This window comes from Nelusetta ayraudi, unplaced genomic scaffold (genome assembly GCF_046127955.1).
Source record: "Nelusetta ayraudi isolate G7.1 ecotype Tasmania unplaced genomic scaffold, CSIRO-AGI_Nayr_v1 ptg000002l, whole genome shotgun sequence".
NCBI classification, from domain to species: Eukaryota; Metazoa; Chordata; class Actinopteri; order Tetraodontiformes; family Monacanthidae; genus Nelusetta; species Nelusetta ayraudi.
The window spans coordinates 5,084,082-5,107,771 of NW_027466052.1; the positions used below are offsets into that span (position 1 = coordinate 5,084,082).

The 23,690-nt window shown below is 48.6% G+C and overlaps 1 protein-coding gene across 1 annotated transcript in view; it reads left to right on the forward strand.

Annotated features, from left to right (window-relative positions):
• Window positions 1–260: 260 nt before the first annotated feature.
• The window catches only part of neo1a (neogenin 1a), a 150,732-nt gene continuing 127,302 nt past the window's right edge, over window positions 261–23,690 (forward strand). Inside the window, exon 1 of the mRNA XM_076025287.1 lies at window positions 261–1,026. Coding sequence (XP_075881402.1) covers window positions 936–1,026 — 91 coding nt within the window. The 5' untranslated portion in view covers window positions 261–935. The remainder of the gene's footprint in view (window positions 1,027–23,690) is intronic.

A 23,690-nucleotide genomic window follows, 5' to 3' on the forward strand; every position in this document is an offset into this window, starting at 1 on the left:
AAAAACAAACAAACAAACAGACGGTTTAAGAACAAATTACGTGTATCAGACCTGATTTCCGGTGTTGCTCTCTGAAGCTACTTGTCCGACCGGTGCGGAATCAGGTGTGCGCTAAACACTATGAAAAGCTCGATAGTAATGATCACACCTGTAGACTTGTTTGTATTTTAAACTGTTGGGCGGTCGCTCGTCAGACAAGCCACACCGTATTTTAGTTGTTGCCTGCGCACACAGTCAGGCAGCCGCGATCCAAACTTCCGTGTGACTCCACACCCTGTTTTCCGGGGAGCCGGTGGACGGAGATCCAGCCCTTCGGCACGCTGCTCCTCTTACGTCCCGACGACTGTGAGCAACGAGCTGGCCGCGGCGGAGATTTCTGCTTCTGTTCGGAGCTTATCTTTTCCCCCCGAACTGATCCCCGTGGTGATTTTTTTTTTTTACTACGTCTTTTTTTGTAGTAGTAGTTTTTGTTTTACGCGCCGGCCACATTTTCCGGAGGAGTAAAGTCGACGCGTCGGTGTTGGCGTCGCACACAAGTGTTTTTGCTCCATGCGCTGCGCCTCCGTGGCAATGGATTGATTTCGGCGTTTTTTTTCTCCCCCCTCCCCTCCTTACCCTCTCCTCCTGCCGACCTCCGGCTCGAACAAGTTGAGGGGGGAAAGAAAAACTCTCCCTCCAACCTGCGACTCGCTTTCTCTCCAGCTACATGTTTTGCCCGACTGCCACTTTAAGCGTACCTGCTGCCAGATGTTTCTTCACATTTTAGGACTTTGAACTTTTTTTTTTTTTTTTTGATTGTTTGCACCCCTGCGTTTTCAGGAGGAGGTGGCACCAGGGTGGATTTTTGTTCATTATTTTTTTTCCCCTAGGGATTTGGCGTTCTCGGTAGCTTCACCGGGGTTCCTGAAGCCTGCAGAGATTTATTTGTAAAAGTGATGGCCGAGCGGGGAGCTCTGTCGCTCCTCACTCTCCTCTTTCTCACCTTATTCTTCACGGAACACACGGCGGCCAAGCATGTCGACAAAGGTAAATGCTCTTTTCTTTTCCCCATTTTTGCACCCGCTAACCGGCTGCTTTTCTCGCTGTCGGTCGTCAGCATTTTTTCGCACACCTTGCTCGGAAGAATTTTCCCCCTACCCCCCAAAAAGACAAACCAACCAGAGGGGCGCGAGAAGCGCAGCTGTTGACTCTGAGAAATGGTGCCAGGAGGGGCAACACGTCCCCCTTGCTTCCTCGTCCCCTTAACTTATAGATAAAAGTAGGTTAGGTTGTCGTGTGGTACAATATTTTACACCCAACGCAGCCCCTGACGGGCGCGTGAAGCCGCACGCGCTTACACTCACACACCTTCCTTTTGTCCTGCGAGAAGGTGCTGCCGGGTTTTACTCCCTTTCCCCCCATTTTCCCATCCCACCACACTGTTTGCTTTGCTCACATTTCTTCTTCTTCTTCTTCTTCTTCTTCTTCTTCTTCTTCCTCCTTTTTCTTCTTCTTCTTCCTCCTTTTTCAAATGACAAACAACACACGTGTCCACGGTCGGCATCACCCTCTGATGTGTGGTCCGGCCACAAAATGCCAGGAATGCAGGGAACCTGGAGGTGGAGGTGTACAGAAATCCAATGTGCAGGGACTCATTTACTGTCCGCCAATGAGCAAGCTCCATCACTCTAAGCAGACATCTCATTACCTTTGCGTCAACATTCGTTTGGTTGATGGCAAAAACCTGTGCTGTTCATTTGCCTCTGCTAATTGTTTCCCCCCCCTGTAAATTATTGTTGTTGTTGGTGGCGAGGGCGACGAGGGCTCTGCTGTGCAGGTTGCAGCTTGCTCTGTGATGCATTTCAACTGGTGGTGGCAAATCCCACCGATAGCAGGGAAGGGGGGACGTCGGCACAATCAGTATGAAGGAAGAAAAAAAAAACAAGCTGTGTGTGTGTGTGTGTGTGTGTGTGTGTGTGTGTGTGTGTGTGTGTGTGTGTGTGTGTGTGTGTGTGTGTGTGTGTGTGTGTGATGGAGAGAGCTGTGTCTTCCCCAGCAGGCACCGGAGCCGGTTCACGGCTTAAACCCTTATCACATCCCAGATCGTGACAGTGGCATCTTTATCGTTGAAGTTGCGGAGACACTATCAAAACATGGGAAAGTGGGGAGTGAAAAAAGTGACAGTGTAAGTGTGGCATGGCCCAGTTTCCTTGCCACCGTCATACTTGCGAAATGCAAAGCAGCCTGGCCTTGGTGTCCAAACCCCCCCCCGAACCTCTCCATTCACCTTTTTAATGCACCTTTTTAGAAATGTGTTGCCGATTCTATACAAGAATTTGAATATGCAAAGAAGCCTTGGAGTGACAGGGCCCGAGCTGGCTGTTTGGTTCTTTTGCGTGTGGAGCCTGATGAAAGAGCCTCTCCTGCATGAAAAGCGCTCTGCAGTGGCGGAAGGGTAGATAGAAAGGGGGAGAGAGCGAGGGAGAGAGAGCGAGAGAGAGAAAAAAAGCCCCTCCTTGGCTTTGCTGGAGATCAGTACAAAAGAGGGAGATGGGGGTAGGGTGGAACAGGCCGACTGTCTGGAAAGTAATAAAACCAGGAGATTAAGGGGACCAGGGAGTTCCTCTGGGACCTCTGATTGATTCCAGAGAATTGGACTGGGACCCACACGCCGAGAGAGTTTCAAATTACTAATTGTGGGGTCCCCTTCTCTGAAAATATCTGTTTATTCAAAACACATTTCTCTGAGGTCCGCACTGTGACCAAGACTCATCGTTATCAAAGTGAGCAGAGTGGCAGCCAGAACTTCAAGACTCTCTTTAGTGGGTTTCTTTCTGGCGGCGACACAGACTTTGGTCACACTTTGCGAAAGTTGAGTGGCGACGCTGCCGCTTTTTTTCTTCTTTTTTTTTTTCGCCACTTCCTGCTCTGCCGCTCTTCGGTCGGCGGAGATTGATCAGAAATGCCTCGGAAAGTTGTGCTTTTGTAAACACTCAGCTGTTAGGGGAGTGTAAAATCCATTCAGGCTTTATCTTATCTTTCTAATCCTGCAGGGAGGGAGTTGTGTGCTGATAGTCTCCCAGCGGACAATGCAAATAACTCGCTGAAATGTGTAAACATTTGGCAATCCCCTCTTCTCTCAGACCCCCTCACCCAGATTTTTTCTCCTTTCCTCTCCTGCTCACGGACCACCTCGGCTGCAACACTGCCCAGGCCTTACGAACAACCGCTTTTTTTTTTCTCTCGCACGCAGGTTCAGGTCTTTACTTGTGGATTCTGCTGCTTAGAATGCCTAAAATCTACTACCTTTGCGCTGCTGTTGTTTCTGGGGAAAGCCCTGGTGGTCCAGCGTTTACCACACACGGAACCTGGCTCCTCCTTTGACGTGGTTTGCGGGCACGGATACGGGAAGTGCGGGCAACGTGTCCGATGCGTTGCCCTGCGACCGCGTCCGTCCCCTGGTGACCGACGAGCCTCAACAGGGAGCCACAAATAAATAAATGTCCTGTGTTGCAGTGAGAGGAAGCAGGAAGTTGGGTTCAGAAAACAAACTGGACTATTTTCTTGGTGCGGGAACTCATCGGCTGCCAGCGGCGGGCAGACTTTTCTGTTTATCGTTTGTTTGTTCCCCTCATAAAGGACCGATGACCTCCATCAAGCCAGAGATGGATAATTGCATTCAGTTCGTCTGCGTCTCTAATGGAAACCCCTCCCATACCGGCCGCCCCCCCACCCTCCATGCTAGGGGATATGTTTGTTCTCATCTAAGAAAAAGGCGGAAATCACTGGCGTTTATCGCAGCTAGTTTTTTTTTATTTATTTTTTTTACGCACGGCTAAATCACTGCGTGCTTTGTGGGCGTCTGAAGATGAGGGTGATTATTGAAGTAATGTGCCCTGACTGTCACAGCACTTGGTCCCACATAATTGGCAGGCAGAGGGGTGGATCAATAATCTGCTAATAGTCGCCGCATCATCTGCGAAACTGCCCCCCTTTTTTTTGTTCCGGCGATGGTCGAAGCCAATCGCCTAGTCATTAGCATCTCCTAGCTGTCGGTCCAGCGCCAACCAGCCCTCCAGAGTCCAAGATGGTGGCCCATTGATTTCAATGAAGTTGCTCACCCAGTGCATACACTGAAAAAGTTTTTGACTTCCACTTTAATCGGCCCAGAGAGCATGCGCTGTAGTGTCACTTCCCATCATGCTTCTGTAGCTCGCATGATCTATTTGGCCGATCGCAATGATTCTGGAGAATGTCACTTACAGAAATGTCAGGATGCAGCCAGTCAGAACGAGCTGAGACACAGCACGTACGACGTTGTGACGTCATACTGGGAATAAACTCTTTTCTGGGGATTTTCTGGCCTTTATCATTTTTTTAAATGACAAAAAAGAACATAACTGAAAAATCTACAATAGAAAGATTTGCTACGAATCACGTTTTAGGTCAAAGTCATGTGAGCCGTTTAAAGGTGTTTATTTTTGAATAGCCGTCTATTTGCGGGAAAAATGGCTTTTGGGCCCATAGGATTTTTTGCTGCAGTACCTCGAGTGGCCACTGGGAAAAATCGGCACACCGCCATATTGCCAGTCCGGTATCCAGTTCTTGTAATACATCCATGGCGCCAACGCATGGCAGTCTCGTGCACCATATCGTCACCCTGCATTTTCAAGGCCCGCACCTCAGATCGGACCTCGTATTCTCTTCCAGCGCGTGCGTCCGAGTTTTCCTCCACATGCCGATTTAAACTTCTTTTTTTTTTCTGACTGACTTTGCAAACCTCTCTGTGTGCTGGAGACGCGTACAGAGGCCGCTTTCTCTTGGCAGCTAAGGCGCGGCTGTTTTCAGTGGAAACAAGCCAAGGGGGTCACGGTGTAGAAGACGGCGCTAAAAAAAAGGAGGCCGGCGCTGATCAGGGACGAGTCATCGGCTTCTGCCGCCGCCCTCAGACTGCCTCCACTGGGGTGAGAGGCTGCTTCCAACCATTTAGGGAAATATAACTCCTCCTTTTCTCTTGTAGGGAAGTGCATATAAGTATCTTCAATCAATTCATGCATTTCCTGGATTTTGTTTTTGTTTTCAGACGCGCTAGTTGCTCTCAGTACACCCGTTTCCATTTCTTAAGCATTTTTATGTTGCTTTAAGTGAATCAAGAGATTTGAACTGAACAGACCATCTGCTTTTTGTGGATTTTTGTGCCACCTCACTGACGTGTATTTTTTTTTGGGGGGGGGGGGGTTGGGGGTGGTCGGTGGGCGGAATATTGTTTCTGTGAAATGAGCCCGAACCTTCCCTGTGTCTTTATGTGTTCTGGTGTTGGAGCTACAGCTGCACGGCGGTAGAATTTGTCTGCATCATTGCAATTTTTTCCCCCCAAGAATATTATTCTGTATTAATGTAGCAGCTTTAGTGTGGGGAGGAAATAACTCAGTCAATTACCTCCTGAATTCCTAATAATATAGTAGGTATAAAATAATAATAGGTTGGGATAAAGAGATGGTTTTGTGTCCTTTAACACGAGTGTCAATGAACTTGGTGCTTAACTCTGCATTCACCAGCCGCAGTGTTTCTCCAGTTATTGTCAGAACTGCCAGATTGAGCCAAAACAGTTTGTTGCCTCTTGGGAATTCTTGTAATACCAGAGCATTTTTTTCCTCCTCCGGGCTGGGAGACCCTGCTTCCCAGGATACTCTGGAAAAGCCTTTCATTTAACGCAGTGAAACAGAGGTGAAAAGGTGTCCAGAGCCACTTTAAAAGGCTGCCCGTCGACTGTTGTGATGGCTGGGTTTACCAAACGCAGCTCACATCAAGGTGTTCCTGCTGCGAATAAAGACTATGTGAGAGACAGTGCCTTTCCAACATGGCCTCTTTGTGTCTTCTTTGTGTCTACTGGCCCCTTTTTGGCGTCAGAACTATAAAAGCTGAAAGAGAAACGAGCTGGGACTTCAAAAAAAAAGACAAAAGAAAAAGAAGATGAAGTTTAAAGGTGTCAAAAGGCTGTAAAGTTGTCAATGCTGCCCAGCGTGATGACTCCTTCAAGACTTTATGGCAACCCGAGGGGGAAGGATAAGATAGAGGTAGCTGAAAACTTCTTTGATACGCTCGATTTCACGTTTCCGTTTGAAAACGGAGAAATGGGACAAAAATGTCCTAATTGGCCGTAGTGCAGGCTTCCCTCTTCTGCCATGATTGAATGATGCTCCGGCTTAATGACCTCTGGGAAAACACGGCCTTCCCAGTTTCCATGGAGCTAGCGCGTGCTGTGCCAGTGCCGGCAAAGCATTCGAAGAAATGACCGGCCAGTCCCGGCCAAAATGTCAAAAAGAGTCGACGTGTCCGTTCTTGCCTTTGCGCTGTTGTGGACAAAGCCGCGTCTGGTAACGTGAGAGTCATTACCGCCTCCAGGATGGTTTCGTGCATCTGTAGAACAACGGTCACTGGTTTGGCCACATGCGTGCAGAATGCCGCTGTGGGCCGATCGTTTGCATGTGAAGTGTTTGTACAAAACTGAGGTATTCATTGATGAACGCACACCCAACCGCTGGAAGAGGTTGTTCTGTTCTCTACAGTACGTGCTGTTTATGTTGCGCTTGATTGCAGCCATGGTTGATCGTGTTGCACCGGGACATTTTCCAGTCGTTGGATGCCAACTGAAAAAAAAAAACGCAGTAGCGAGATGTTGACGTGTTTCGCTACGATGGACTATCGATGTTACATGTGCCTCGGTGGCCATTCCCAAAGAATCTTTTGTACTGCATGCAGCTAAGCAGGACAACTTCTTCTGATTTGGTTTTGCCAGCCTCCTGGCGTGCCGTCCTCTGTCGGCGGTGGCAGCTGCACAGGATTATGACACATGCAAGCTGCGCTTCTCAGACGAGCCTGGACTCAAAGAGTGTGAAGCTGTGTCATACATGGAGCTTTTCCTGTTGAATGTTCAACCTGTTGAATCCTATCTTGATGTTTTTTTTTTTCACATTTCTTAGTTTAGTCCAGTCAGAACGATTTGTCGGAGGGTGGGGGGGGTTTAATACTGAAAGCGCAATTTCAAAACGGAGGTTTTATCTCAACGTTGCCTCAACCTGACAAGCCTGCCTGCCACTTTTGAAAGATTAATATATTCCACTGAAAGAAGCAGAGAGATAAACCCAGAAGAGAAGCATTCAGAGACATCAACGGCAAGAGGCTGCACACAAATTGGCTCTGTGCAAGAGTCGTAGTATGGATGAGCTCCAAACTCTGCTAAGTTGTTCCTTGCACCCTGCCCAGTCAGTGAAAGGAAAAAATATCCATTTTTTTAATCCATTACTAGTAGATACTAAAACTATATGCCTGCTGGCAGAGATGATGAGCAAAGTCAGCAGGAAGCTGATCAAAACAAAAGTAACCAACAATGATTTGCATTTGGTGCCTTCACTATTTTGTACTTTCTTGATTGATCAGCTGCCACATTATTACACAAAGTCAAAGACCATATTCTTAATTGGAAGGTTTGTTTCGTGGCCAAAGGCTGATTCCTGTTGATTTGCGGTGCAGACTTGGTAGATCAGATGTATTGGTTATCTAAATTATGTAGTCAATTTTCTTCTTCTTCTTTTTTTCCTTGGCTGACTTTCCCCTTATCTTTAGATCCAAATTAAGTCTCAATTACCCCACACCACACGTTGAGTTTCTCAGCCTTCATCCAGTCAAAGGAACTTTTCATGTGCTAAAGGAAGGAGGTGGAGGCGGTGGCCAGCCTCGCCACAGAGAGGGGATTGTGAGCGCCGCTCAATCGAGCCGGCTGCCATCATCTTGCGCCTGGCCTGTGTCTCTTGGCAGCTCTCGAGCCTGCTGGAGTGCGTGTGTCTGTGTGTTTTGGTGGGTATTTGTTTAGGCGTATGCCACCCATCTGGGGACTAACAGCTGTTTTATCATAAAGTTTCTCCCAACTTCCTCTCCGCTGAGAATAAAGTGCTGTGCCACTTTCACAGAGAGACACCGGAGAGAGCGGAAGTTGTCTTGCCCCGGGTCTATTCTGCAGAATAACAACCCCTGTGTTGTGGCTCCAGCACTGCACTGTCTTTGTATAACCTCCAAGAACTTGTGGTAAAATGTGGTAAATGCACGTGTTAATTGCTCCGCTACTTGGGTTAATTCTCATTAGAATTGTGAACGTCGTCGCTAAGTTTAGGACAGAAATGACGTCCCTGCACAAGTTTGCATATTCCCACGAGGTTGGCAGCTGTGCGGTTTGGGTTTGTAAAAGAACGTTGTGTAGTCGGGTTTCGTCACAAAGGATCTGTTCTTTGTCAGCGTTTTCAGGTTTATATGAGTTCAAATTTGGCCTTTACTGCTGGAAAGTACTGACCCAATTTAATTCCCATGTACCAAACACGATTTTAATTTGCCGGGCCTTTCCAATCGGCAGAAATCTGTTACTTTGAAACCTAATCTGTATTTTTTGTGACTCTCCCCCCTGCCCCCCAAGAGCAGATCCATCCGGTGTCCATTGTGAATCTAAAGAGCCCCCTGACTGTATGCGCTCTGTTTAGGGCCCTGCAAGAATAGAGCAAGGCATCATATTTTTTTTCCCCAACGCTGTACTTTTCCATGGCACCGTCTCCGCACACAAGGCGCAGCAGAACTCTCTGGATTGTTGAGTCTCAGCCTTGAAATTTAAACAGTTTGGGGTTTTAAGCAGAGGCCAGTGGAGGCTCTTGTGATGGCCATGTATGCATCAGCCTCTCAGTCCCTCCTGCTCGGCTCTGGGGTAAACCTCCCAAGGTTTTGTTTTGATTTCACCTGCTGCTATGGTGACCTCTGGGGAAGGAAAAAAAAAATTCTCCCCAAGTATTAACTGATGTTTCTGCCCCTGAAACGCTTCTTTGAAGAGTTTTGCATCCGATAAAGGCTCCTTTGTGCCGCGGGGCCGCCGCCTTGCGGCAGGGCGCTCGGCTTGTGGCAGTGACTTTGCGCCGTGTTATTGGAGCCAGTTTCCTCCCCGAGTCTCGGCTCCTCTGAAGCCGACGGAGGTCACGACTGGCAGCTGTAATAGTGAAATTACTGCTCTAAGCCTTCTCTAATACGCTGAAATGATGTAATGGAACTGGCCGTCACTTTTGGCGGTTGGGGTTCTCGTCGCAGTCGCTCAGTGGCACTTACTTGAAAAATGATGGCCTTTGTCCCTTTTTTTTGTAATACAAATGTATAATACAAAAAAAACGAGCTGGGGGGCTTTTATTTTTTATGAGAAAAACGGTACTTCAGCCTTTGAATTGGATTTACGATTAAACCTTGGAGAATAAATGAAACCAATTGTTCGGCAGTTGTACGAAACCATTCAAAGCGAGTTGATGATGAATGTGTTCGTGGCGCTGAGGTTTTACCACACTGAAAGCCAGGAACTTTGTCCTCATCGCAGTTCAATACACCTGGATCGGCGTTCAAGGTCTTTGGGGGGAATTGTGAATTGTCTCGGCTCTGGGACGCCGCGGCGCTCTTTACACAAGCCTGGTGCACGTCACCATGTGTAACAAGGCAGCGTCAGCGTCGCACGTGGCACTTTAAATACACACTGAGCGAGTGCTCTCCAAACAATGGAATTACCCGGCGTTGGCGATCACTCACCGTCCCCGGACCACGTCCTCTGTCCTGTCTGGGACGGGAGTCAGGCCTCTAAACCCGGAGCTGTTTCTAAAAACTGCTGAAACTTTCCATCGGTCCTCCTCTGCTTTGAGTGATGAATATTCCCCTTTCAGTGCCACGTGCATTATTGTTTTCAGTCTTAACTCAATGCTGTACAAACAGCACTTAAGACTCTAATAGTAGAGTACAACTACTGCAGTCCCTTGGTTACAAGTCTTAGTTTAAATGTTAATATTCCTGGCTTGGCTTTTTGCTCGTGTCTCTTTCGGAAGTCTGAGAGAACCAGAGTTGCCTTAATAACTTAATGCCACGGCTAGGTTCCAGTATCATATGATAACATTTTTACCTCGGGGGGGCTTTTCTGGTTTTCGCACTGTTGCAGACATTCTTTACACATTTTTTTCAAATAAATGTTGCCGCGACTGGACTTCTCGTCTCTGTCGGGTAACTTTTCACGGTCGCCCTGCGAGCATTTTTGGAATTTCGCTTTGAAAGAGCAAACTATTTACCCCGTTACGCTCACGCATTGAGAAATGGACGGGGTTTGAAGTGGCCTTGAGTTCACCTCCCACCGTGTTACAACAGGTCACTCCGCAGCAGCTGCAGCGGCGGCGGTGCCGTCAAGGTGGATGGCGGCCAGCAGGGAGCACCTGCAGAGGCCGAGCAGGCGAGGCAGCATTCCATCACAGGACCCGGAGACGCAGATGTCATATGAGACACCAGGGACGTCTTTGCATGTGGAGTTGGGGTGGGTGGGGGGGAGGGGCCAGCGGCAGAGGTTTTGCCATGGCGGGGCAGTAATGGGTTGGGATAGCCAGCCAGCTGCTACCACCAGATTCTTAATGAGGTGTCCCGTCAAGAAGAGTGCGGCGTGAACATGACGGGCTGCAGCCGAGCCAGCGGCAGGGTTTGGCCCCAGGCTGAGACCAGGGCAACCAAGTGTTTGGGCACATGATAATTAGCTGAGATTGGGAGCTGTCAATATTGTTATTGCGGCACACTTTTTAAAAAAAAAATGTTTTTATTGATTCAGCTGTCTCCCTCTCATTTTGTTGCGCTGCCGACCAGTAAGCTAGAGTTCCCTCAGATCTCTCGCCGGCTCGTCATTAGTGTGTTTGTGGATATCAAATCTGAGGATTTATTATTTACCAAGGCGCTACCTAAAGAGAAGCGAGTCCTCGCATTTCAGAAGCTGGAGCGTGCACTTCCCTTTCGGATTATTGACTGATTTATTTTTCAATAGATGGTTTTTTTTTTTTTCCTTTGATGCCGCCACTGCTCACTGCAAACGTACACGATAATGGACACGTTAAACCCGGGGGAATCGCAGTTGTCAGACTCCCGGATTGCGCTGGTATTATTATTTTTCTAAACTGAATATGAAATGCAGCTCTTGATACATAATAAACAGAAACTGACACTAGAAATTCATATTAATTATATACTTAAAACATTTTAAATTTTTTTTTCTCCCCCTATAGAGCAAACACTCAGCGTATACCTGTATCAGCTATTTCTTTTCCCCCTGCTGCCAACATTCCAACCGCTTGAATTACTGGTTCTGGAGGAAAGAGGAAAAGCAGCTCCCTCTGCTTTCATTTCATTTCAACCTGGAGTGGTTGGAATTAGTCCTGAGTGCATAAGCATGTCATTCAAGCTTTCAGGACACCTGCTGAACAAATTCATCTGGAGAGAGACGGAGAGAGAGAGAGAGAGAGAGAGGAGCTTGTACACACACAAACGCACGCACGCACGCCTGCTCACATACTGTAGCAAGATACTCAAATATGTGCCGCAGTCTGTCTGCGCCATATGTCGCACAGTATCGTAGTGAAGTCCAGCAAGTCTAAATGAAAATTCAACCAACTATAATCTAATTAAGCAGGTGTGAAAGCAGCTTAAATCAGGTCTGGGTTTTTTTTTTTGTTCTTTTTTGCAGCGCTCGCTCACCAGTGGGCGTCCAGCCCGAGGCAACGGCTCATTCAAGCCACCCCCAACCCCACCCAACCCCGCCATCCCTCCGAGACGGGAATGCTTTCGCAAAAGCCGGGGCGACCGAGTCCCACACTTTTCATTCCCGCTCAAAAGAAGATGTCAGAAGTGGTCCAGAGTGGTGAGGGCTAGCGGTTTTTATTAGCCGCCGCTGGTCGGTGGGGTGCTCTTTGTGGCCGAGTGACAGGGGACTTCATAATGAAGCTCTCTAACCCAACGAGCCCCCGAATCAGTGAAGCCGCTCTTCCCCTTCTTTGTCCTGCTCCCATTCCCCCACCGCGCCGCCGCATTCCCAGCCTGGCAGCGGAGTCTCTGGGCCGCGGCCATGTCACGCACCCCTCTCGGCCCCAAACAACCGTGGTGGCGGCGGCGGGAGGAGGGACGGGGGGGGAAGGGGCGGGGTGGGTCAGGGGTTCAAGTGCTCCCCGCGGGGTGATGCCCGGTGATGCCTTAGCGACGCCGCCACTCCCCCCGACCCCCATCGCCGTCTACGTCCGTAATTAATTTCTAACGAGATAAAAATTGGCCGACCTCGCCGGAGCCTCGGTATGGCGTCGCACCGGCCCAGTTCCCCCCGCCGCTTTTGGTCTTTTCTCCCACACGGACTTGAAGAATGAGGGGTGAGGGATCGCCCCGCCTGGCCCCGGCGCAGATAGTGAAGTGTGCAGAGAACATTCCTCGCGTGCTGCGCAGAGGTTGTGTGTGTGGATTTTATGGGCTGTGTTCCTGCCAGTCCCACGCATACCTGCGGCTCTCCTGCATGAGTCGCAACCGTGTTAACCCCTCGCTAGTGTTTAGCTTGCCAGGGCCTCGTAACGTTGCGCCATCGATGTTGTGTCCGAATTGGTCTTTTAACCTGCCGGGCTGTTTAATAAATAACCTCATGCAAGACTTTGAGGGGTTACAGTTTCTCTTTGGTTTTGTGAAGCCTGTTTGAATGCCTGGTTTAGCCCGGTGTTGCGTGTTCTCAGACTTTAAGCCAGTTAAGCAAAACGTGGTGTGGGTTTTTAGTGAGAGACGGTAAACTTCACAGGTGCTGTGGGTCGAACCAGGCCAACAGCTTGGGTTGTTGTTGTTTTTTTCCAAACAACTTTAGCAAATGATGGAATTTTGCTTTGAATGAGAGTTACTTGCGTCATAAGAGTTTTGTTTTTGTTTTTTTTTGTTTTTTTTGTTTTTTCTCTCCACTTATTTGAACTTGGTCACATCTGAATCAACCCAACTTTTGAAATAGCATCTTAATCTAATGGATCCACCACATGATAAAACTGATTATAAGACTCAGAAATGTTCGCCCATCTGGAATTATCATCACAAGGCTTGCAAACTTTGCCAAAGTAGAACTCTTTGTGTAGCTTTTGTACTGCCGCAACAATCACACCCATTGAAGTGACTGTGCGTGTTTGACACATTTTTCTCACTTTTTTTTTTTTTTTCATTTCCAATCTGTGTTTGATGGAATGTGTTTACAGTTTTGTTTTTAGTTGAAACACCCAGAAAACATGTTTGAGGACTCGACTGATGTGATCAAAACACGTCTCCAAGTATCTGGGTGGGTGGCTGGGAATAAAAAGTCTTCCTCCCATTCAAAGATACTTAATTAAAGCACAGTATCCCCGTGTTGTGGGTTCTCTGGTGGGCACAGCGGCAGTCCGTATCGATGAGATTTCCTGAGGGGAAACAATTGTGTGAAATGCAGGAAGCCATTAGGAAGCCAGGGACTCATGTCTCTCCCTGCTGAGTAAATAGTGTCTGGGCCCCACTCGCCCCCCATTTCATCCACTTTTTGTATGAGCCCGCCACTTGTAACAATAAAGGCAGGAAATGAACTGCACTCGCATGCAGGCGTGCAGGATGCTCATTGTGCTCATAATTGACCAAACTAGGTTGGGTGATAAAAGCAGACTTTTTTCCTGCTTCAGCCAGAAATAGCTGCGGCGTACAGCAGGTCTGGTCAAAAAGAAAGCTAACGAGGCCGCATTTTAATTGCGTTATTCTTGAGGTTTTTTGAAATTATTATTTGGGGTGAAAGGGCTAAAACTGACCCACTTTGTGTAAAACTTGTGAGTTTTGCTACCTCGCCGTTGTGTGTGGACTTAGGTGTGTCGCACACTCTCACAGGGAAAAAACTAAAAAAAAGTGGGAGAACTAACATGTCAACTGTTGTTGTGCAACCCGGCACTGGTGCGAAACCAATGGCAGCGCCGGCTGTCATCCTGTTTACTCTCCGCTAACCTCACTTGGCAGCTACGTGCTCATTTTTCTCGGCGGAATGCCGGCATGACTCACGGACGGACCCAGAATGTTACTTAAGTTGTCACCTGAGAAGGCCTCCAGGGGAAAGTTTTGTCCTCCAGTCGTCCGCCGGCGCGTTTTTCTTTTTTTCCCCTGCTGACCTGCATTTAGAAGAAGATTGGTTTACTACCAATCCCTCTCCTCATTAGACAAAATTTCGATGTTTGTGCCGTGCGCTGATGCCTGCTATTTCACCCCCGCCCCTGACTGAGCCATTTCTCACTTCCTTGAGCACCTGCTTTAAAGTAATGAATCCCAATTACAAACTCAGAGTCCAATTAATCAAACGAGTCTGAGTCCAAATTGACGCTCAAGTTTTATTGTTGGGTAGGAGAAAAAAAAAAAAGCAGGGGGATCAGCGCTTATCTGTCCCACATTTTGTGCTTAGCGTAATTGATATTTGGTTTACCCTAGATTAAGGGACAACTAAGCAGGTTAGCGTTGAGGATTTTCCCAGATTAATTCCAGGAACCCAATCTGAGCGAGCTGGCTACTCGCCCCGCATCATCCCAATCGCCCGCCTTACCTGGGATTTGCTAGCATATGAAAAGGAAATGAGATCAGAGGTGGTGATAAATCCCGAGGCAACACACACACACACACCTGAGAGAAAATTAGATGCACATGCATGTCTGTCACCATTGGGCACATGGCCTCGTTTTCCAATAAATTGATTTTGGCTGTTCAGGTGGGTTGGGGGATGTGTGGGATTCAAAGCCGAACCGTTGCAGGGGTTGCCCCTCTCGCCTCCGCTGATGTTCCCTCTACTGATGTTCGCCTGCGACTCCATGTTCAGCGTGAGGAGCCGTTCTCCTCCGAGGCCTTCTCTTCGGCTTTGTTGTCGCCCGTTTAGCCTCGAGTGATGCGTTGCGCCTCGCACCACGAGTCTTTGTGTTGCTGCTCTCAAGACCCGGTGCCGAGGTTCCCTCACGTCCCCGCAGGATTTTGAACCGCTAATTTTAGGAGCGGCTAAGTGATTTAGCATCTGTTTTTTATTGGACCCCAGCGAGCCGCTGCCGCCACCGCCCCTCCTCCTGCCATCGTCTTCTCCGCCTGTGGCGTTCCGGCTGAATTTCAATCAGTCCTGGCTACATTGTTGTGTTTGATGCGAGGGGGCGGGGAAAAGGGTTGGTGGGGGGGAGAGAGAGAGAGTGCTTTGCCCAAATAGCTGGTGGTGAGTGTCAGTCAAATATTCAGTGTGACCAGCGGGACGGCCCACCGGAGGCTCGTTGCCGCGGCTCTCGGGGGCGGCAGACTTTAACTGCTGCCCGCCGGGCGAACCCTGCCCTCCTTCGTCCTGCGGCTCGCCATCCTCCTCCTCCGCCAGCTCCGCCCCCTCCTCCTTTTCCCCCATAGAGGCGGGGGAGAATCAATAAGAGCCTCGCCCTCCCCTCCCCTCAAAGCCCCTCCCCTGGTCAGCCGCTCCCTGCTTTCCATTTATCAACACTGTGTTTGATGTTGGCTTCATCATTCTCTGTCAACCCCCCAACCAAAACCTCCTCACGCCTAATTGTGTTAGATTCGTCACAGTGGTGAGGTTATTCTTCTTTTTTTTTTGCCTCTGGTTGGGCTAATTCAATTTAAGCATCTTGCATATTTAATAGACTCTGATGTTGCTACGCCGATGTGTCAAATGGTTTATGCACATGCATTTAGTTTTAGATTTAGAAGGAAGACAATAGAGTTTTATCTTTACGACCCGAGAGTCATAATAAGTTACCTTTCGAGGCGGCCAGGATTGTCTCTGCCTGATGGCAAGTAAAGCTGCTGTTGACTTAGCCTCCGTGTTGAGTTAAGGCCTCCATGCTGTGACGTGTGCTCTTTGCTTTGCTGCACGTCTTCCGCACCAACCACTGTGTTTCACAGCTCTGTATTACTGACTCCTAGGGGGAGGGTAGGAGATGTGATTGTTTCCATTTAAGGTTTTCCTCCAAATTTCCCCAATGTGGGAATAATTAAAGGCGTTCTATTCTATTCTGGTGACGCTTGTGCATCGATTGACTTAACCAAATGAATGAGCTGTTAGCTTCTCTCTCGCGTGTGACCTGAGTTCAGTCTCAGGCTGATGAATCTGGTGTTTTTTTCCCCCCTCGCTGTGTTGAGGAAGGCCAACGGAAAGACGGTCGTGCAGGAGTAGATTGTGCGAGGCGCAGCGCGAGAATCTGTCTTTGTCGATTACGCACGCATTACAACCTTGGCAAGCACATTAGATCTCTTTCTCCGTACACCAAACTATCATTAATAATGGATACGGCGCTCCAGCTCTTTTGCTCTCTCTTCCCCTCCCCCCGGCGTTGCCGCCCCCCTCCCACCTCCCCACCCCCCCTCCATTCTGCTGCCACACCGTCCCACCCTTCCCTTCCCCCCGTGCTTCTCCGCACCACTTCAGCCGCGAGAGCTGCTAGCCAGGAGCCATGGCAGGTGTGCATACATCATCATGGCGCTGGCCACACAGCCCGCAGAGCCCAAACAGTCTCCGGCGAGAGGCAAGTCCGCCTGCCCTAGAAGGAGCCTTCTCGAGGAATCCCGGTGTGCCTGCTTTTTTTGTTGTTGTTGCAGCAGCTTGCTGTTGCTGTTTTTATCAGTCTGAGTGTGTAATATAGGTTTGGAAGTGACAGTGACAAATGAATGACAAATTCTGTGGAGAGGTTTACAATAAAGTGGAGTGCGTCCAAGCTTTGCTTGAAGCTCGTCTGCGGGCACTGAAGCGGGGAAGTGCTTGTTTTATTAATATTATTTGCCGTTTGATTGTCACTTCTGGCGTTGCGCGCGTCATCTCGAGCGGGAGTTAACGGTCCCCAGACACAAGCGGCGCATTGTTCTCGGCTCGCTCTCCGAATGCAAATACCCAACATTCATAGTTTATCGTGAAATTTATCTCCATCTATAAGTGCAGATAGCAGCAGAAATGTAGGGGGAACAAATAATAACCACAACTGTGCAGAGCTGCAGACTGTGGATAGAAGTTGACAGCAGACAGACTTGGTGTTTCTGCAGTGAGTGTGTTGAACTAACACACAGCCGCTTTTAGTTTTCTTGAATAATATTGTAGCGCAGATTAACGAGCGCCCGACAGTCTGTTGAACTCCAGAACTGCTCAAAGACTCTTTTTTTTTTTTTTTTACTCCCAATGTGAATTGTTCATCCCTCATTGAGTAATTGTTTACAGAATAAACAGAACATTGAAATAAGATTTGGAAGAGACTAAAAGGAATAAAAATGCAATGGTTGCGTCCACAAATTAACTGTTGTACGTGCACTCAGCAGAGGAATACAATGAAATGAGCCACCAGTGAAAATATACCGATACTTGAGATTGAGTCAGGGTTCGCAGTGGTTTTCCCACATTGAAAAGTGCACATACTGCACATGTGACACCGCTAATCACGTGTATGTGCTGATGGTGGATAACGTTCACGCATGCCGTAGATTTGAAATGCGGTAATGCCACACTAATCCTCTCGCCATGAGGACGCAAATGTGTACATGAAGTCGGACGGAGACGTGAGAGTGCTCTTTGCTCCACCGTTAATGCCTGCGGTTTACAGACGGACAGACCTCCAAGGACCCTCCAGATTTTAGATGCTGCGTCAGCGTGCGGCCAAGTGTGAAACTTAACCAAAACAGCAGTTCTCATTAAATAGAAGTGGGCCGATACAGCCTTTTCAGTTGGCTAATGTTTGGACGTTACCCGGGAATAGGTACGTGACCCATTGTGAGTGCTTCCTCGCTTTATTGCTTTTCCAATGAGCTTTATTTAGCCCAGGATCTTAAAAGATGTGCTTTTCAGAGTTGTAGGCCACGGTGCAACTCTTTGGATTTGGCACCATCGGTGTCTGCAGCCATGCCTTTCTAAAGTTTCTGCTGCTTTTTGAGGTTCAGGTAAGCGGGTCACAATGACATTGTCACTGATACACTTATAGTTTCCCCCTGTCATCGCCCCAGCAGACACAGTGGACGCAGCTTATTGCATCAGACACTTAGGTAGGTCATGGATCACCGTCATGGATCGCCACGGTAAAAAAAAAAATCAAGTCCCCATAATCTTCCATATGACAGATTAAGGTTTACATGACTCGTGGGAGGAAAATCATACTCCCCCTTCACTTCTGTGGGATTATCTTTATCTACTCTTCCTCTTAATGTGTCCTGCACTCTATTTGTGAAATCCTTAATGTAGTTTAAAGCGCTGCGTACCGTCGTGTGTGACACCCGTCCCACGAGACTGTGACACCGTTTGGTGATGGAATAGCTTTTAGGTTCAGTCAAAGGTCTCATGCTCTGCACACTATTGGATCAAGCTTGGCCGTGTCTCTCCTTAGAGGAGCTGTGTACAAAATTCTGCCAAGAAGTTGATCGAAAAACGATTTTTTAAAATTAAACATTGCAAGAGATGTGCCTGCGCCAGAACAGGGTCTGCACAGGTTTGGCGTCTCAGGCCAACATGTTTGCACCTCCTGCAAACATGCTGTGACCAACCAATTCATAAACCTGAAGCTAAATGATTTGGGGTTCCTGAACCGATTGAAGGCTGAACCCTTTTGTGTGTTGTTGAGGGTCCCTTAAGTGAGTCGACATCATTCTGTGAAAATGGAACGTGACAGTCAGGGATTTCAGGCTTCGGCCGGGAGTGCCCGTTGGAATTTGTTTTCCTTTTTGCGCACAGAAGGACCCTCCCTCCTCCACCCAAGGCGATCCGTCTTCCTGACGTGGTATTGATCCCTTCCAATGCTCATTAATATGGGGAAGAGGCTGTTGAGCCCACACTGGGAGACGGGTGGCTGCTGTTTGACATTGAGATGGTGTTTAAATGGGATAGAGGGAACAATTCATCTGTGGCTGGATTGCATTCTGGGCGCCGTGATATTTTCCATTTCCACAAAATGTCTCTCTCAGAGGGAAGAATAGAATATCATGAAAGACCTACAGCAGGCAACCCTCGCCATATGGTAATGTAAATAAAAGCACAGTATCATCTCGGTGCGGAGAGTCTGGAAAGACTGTTTGAGGCTTTTGACCCTGCACTCACGGAAGACGAAACCCTTTCAGGAACAGAATACATAAAAACAAGGTTTTTCAATCTCCTTGCATCAAGTGGCCTTGCCGAGTGTGCTGCCCAGCTCTCCCTTAGCAGTTTGCGCAAATATATTTCTTGTTTCTTACCTCCCCCCATTCGATGCTGTATTTTAATTTGAGCTTCATTTACATTCATATTGAATTTTCTGCATGCCATATGCTCCCTGACATTGTCTTGGGATACAAGCCAGGCTCATCATTTTCCCTTTCGGAGGCAGCTGAGCACATTTGTTTGTATTTGCTGGAAGTGATGAGAGCAGAGGAAAAGAAATCAACCCCTCGGCAATGTGCAATTGTGCAACAAAAGATACATATTAATGTCATCCACCGTTCATCCTAGTGACATAAGTGTAATACCAGAAGCAAACTTGTGTTTTTCTATTTTATTTTTTTTGTTACACTAAACTTTAACTGCGCCACAGTTGGCCTGTATACACGGCAGATGTCTCACCAGGCATGTCCCAAACCCGTGTCAAGTTTTTATCTGACCTGGGTTGGTGTGCTAATATCTCTCCATTTATCCCCCCCGGACTTGTAAGTAAATCAAGGCCATTGTGAGGTGCCAGAGAAATTGTCCATTAATAAGCAGTATGCCTAGTCAAGTGACGCAGGAAGCATTGGGGTCAGGCCCGCCTTCCAATCATTATACCTCATTCACTTCCTACTAAAAGGCCCCTTGCCACTCTGCTACAGGTCGCCATGGAGACCCGGAGTGTGGTGTGGGGGTCGGGGGTTGTGAAGCGGTGCAGACAACCATTAGCAGCCCATTCCCCGGTAATTAATGATCATCCTTGTGGCTCAGATTCAGGACCCGGAGAAAAACAGAAATGGAGCCTGCTATCTGAAAGCGACGGTAAATATGTCCAGGGACTGGACAGAGGAGCCGAAGTGGCTTGTGTTGCATTTGGTAAAATGTGACTCGGCGCTCTGAAATATCAGTGTTCTGTGGCTATTGTGATTTATCGTTGGGATGGAGTCGTGCAGGGTTGTAGAGTTCTTATGCTGAGTTTGTACCTTTGGAAAACAGAGCTTGATGTGTTGCCCGCTGTAAAGTGTGTAGAACTTACACTGCTGTAGGTTCTCTCCAGCCTCTCATTCGTCAAGAGAGCCGCACTCACAAGCTATGCTAGGCTCTTAAGAGGGTTTCTGCAGTGAATGTTGTCTCAAAAGTCTTTGGTTGACAGTCAGTCCAGTTGGTAGCAGTGGTACACAACGCTACTTAATGACTGAGTTGGCCAGAATCCTGCACGAGGCGTTTTTGCTTCTTTATGGGTGCTGCTTTGCATGTTGAATATCGTTAATAAATGATCAACAAGCAGCCTGGTTCTGTTACCCTTCGGATCATTCGACACCTTTGACTGGCGTCTGTACTGCTACGCTAAGATAATTACTGGCCTTAATCGAGTTAGGAGCGATGTTCACATTGCAAATATGAAGCTCACATTATTAGGTTTGTAATCAAATCTGTGGTCTCCTCGCCCCGGGGGGATTTCCAGTCAACTGACAAAGCCGAGCAACCAATCAACCGCCTCCAGAGGCTTTGAAGTACCGGTGGACCGAACTACCCGCCTGTTTACTCTCCCTTTGAGGGGAGTGCCGCATGCAACCCCTACAGCCAAGTATGCATACCCTGGGTCACAAAAGCAATTCTGTGCGCAAATAAATATGCAAACAAATGTGAAGCGGATGCCCAACGTTGCGGCATGGACGGTAATGCGTTGCCCCCAAACGCATCGGAACAGTCAAGCGGCAGGCGGATTGTCGCCACTTGAGTCTGCGAGGGCACGCCGAGTTCTGTGACACAGTGTGAGAAATCTCAAGGCGTTGCCAAGTGACACTTTGCATTACCGGAGACATAAAGCTCCGTGCTGAGATTATTGAACCTGTTGTAAATTTTTCATGGAGCGCTCTGTGACTTGAGTGCTCGGACCTGACTGTGGCTGTGGAGTGAACTGAGGCATATTGTTGAAAACGATGCACATCTTGCCATGTATTACAACCATAATATTTTAAGGCACATTAGTTGTTTTACACCTCCCGTCTTTGGTTTATTTTTTTTGCAAAATATGGCTATCTTGAAACACTAAGCAGTGTCTGTGAGGTCGTAGGTTCAATGATTGCGATAACTGTTCGAGGGTAGTGAGGGGGTTGCAGCGTGTAGCATCAAAAAGCAGCCATCTATTCGACAAATATCACGACTCGGAATGCCTCCACCAGCTGCAGCTCCCTACAACGCCGCCTAATATTTCACAGTAATGCATACAGACACACTCCGCATTTACCAGACAAATTGGGATTAAGACCTCACTCTCTTGCTACTATTGCTTCTCGGACCCCTGTGATCGCCCGGGCATATATCCCCGACAGTGATCCTGGTCGGTTGCTTGTTGTTATTCCGCACATTCATGCCGCGGGAGGCATTATCCTCCGTGGCGTGGTGACACGTCTCTCGCCCACCGACTCATCCACACAGGCTCTGGCTAGCCGGCTGCTTGGCGGCGGCTCCTTGCAGGCAACGCTCTCCTAATCTGTCCCTCTGCCTCCGTCTCTGTCTTCCTCTTCTGGCAGCATCCTTTTATTCGCCGCTGTCTCTTTCTCTCCGCCACCTCTCCTCTCCTCTCCTGTCCTCCCTCCTCTCCTGCTCAAGCAGGAGTGTTATCTCCACAGAGCCATCATCTGGGCCCGGCTAATGCAACCATACCACACATACGCATGGACACTAAAACACAGAGACACACACACGCACACACAAAGAGAACTGCCTTATCAGAAACGGCTGGCGTCAGCCCCTCAATTAATTTTGTCATTAACTGAATCCCATTACTCCCACTGCTGTTGCAATGCCATGACGTCTCGCCCTCACGAATGGAAGCCACTGCCAACACACACATATATCTCTCTCACACACACACACACACGCTCTCGTGGAGCATTACACAGATGCCAATTCTGTCCTTTTCTCCCTGACATCTATTTACATCCTAATGATGGAAGTAAATCCCCCGTGCAGCCATTTCACCTTTCACCCCGCCTTTACGCCGGGACGCTCCGGAGCGCGTTGGGGTCGGCGCAGCCTATCAGCCACCAGACAGCGGAGGGATGAGCCGGGGAGGGGTGATGGATAGGGACGCAGACAGGCATGGTGAACAAGAGTGAGGCGAGAAGCAGAGAGGAGACGCAGGGGGGAGGTGGCGGGGTGGAAACGAGGAACCCAACAGACGCCGAACGATGCGGCGGGATGATTTCAGCAGGAATCCTCGCTTATCTCCATTCGTTGGCTAATTTCTTTTTTCCTTATTTGTTTGGTTTGTCGACCCACCCACCCCCTGACGTGAGGCTGAAGCCGGCGGGCTTTGCAGGGGAGCGGCAGTGAAGCTGTTTACCGGACCCTCCAGCTCATTTCTTTCTGCATTGGAGCCGCCGCCGCCGGCCCGGTCCGCCTCTCTCAGGCCTGATAGTGATTTCCCTCCCGCTGCTCACCCCTGTCTGTCCCTCTCACCACAATGATCTCTGCCACAGCGGGCCACGGAGCGCAGTAACCCGACTCCATTTTGAAACCCAAGCTGTCTTGTTATGACTGTCCAAATGCTTGGCAAAGTGATCATGGCTTTGAGGCGGAAAGGAAAGTGGGACGGGCCGTCCTTTTCGGGAGACTGGAGCTTCCACCGTCTGGATTCTAAATGTTGCTGATTTTTCTTTGTTTTGGGAGTAAATTAGTGATGTTCCACCTCTTTTCCCCGGTGCCTCACTGACTTGGCTGCCCGTGCCTTACGTAAGCCTTGCTTGCGGTGCATTCCGTAGTCTCAAGTGAGCTCTGCGGCTCGGGTATTGTATTCTCCCGGCTCATGGGTTCGAGTCTGGTTCACAGCTTACGGTGCTGGAAATACGACAGTGCCGGCACGTCCTGCTGGTTCCTTTGGCTCCAGCTTGTACACATTCCCCGAAAACCCCTGCATTTGAATCCAGCCCAGGGCGTCTGTTTTATGTCCTCCCACTTGTCTTTGTGTTGGACAGGACTTCTCCCGCCGCAGATGGAATGGACCCAGTCTGCCTGGCACTGAAAGTAAACAGATGAGAACATTTGATCAAAAACATTACGTTACATATAGCTGCTATTCAATAAATTGTCCTCTAACTTCAGTTCAGAGATGATTTCGTTGCAGATACTCGTATTTCAAGTTAAGGCTACAAAGCCTGGTGGGTAAGGAAATATTATTATTATTACTGGGGTCATTGTCAGTTCACCTTTAACAGACGGTGTATTTCATTCTTGACCAATACTTCAGCGTCCTTCACCTAAAGAACAACCTTTTTCTCCTTGCTTCTGCAATTGCTGAGCCCAATTGGTTATGTTCACAGAGTGGGTGTTGGAAATGAGCCAGCTGCAAGAAAATACTATTTCACCATGACAAACCCAGTCTTTAGTGAATTAAGCTGCAGTAATGCCATTCCACTCCCCGACATTGTAGTCATTCCCAGAATTTGGCACCAAAGTCTCTTTGGCGGATTCAGAACTCTTGCGTGCGTGGCCGTCCCCTGATCAATACCTTCTGCTGTGTGTTCTACCCCTGCTTGCCTTGCATACTGTGTAGACACAAGCCTGTGTGTTTTAAGCCCCCCTCGCGTTCCACGCCGTACCCCTAATTCTGTCTGTGCCTCCGTCCTCCCCACCCTTGCCCAGGGGGCTCCATAAATATCATTTCATCCCGCAGAGCCGCTGACAC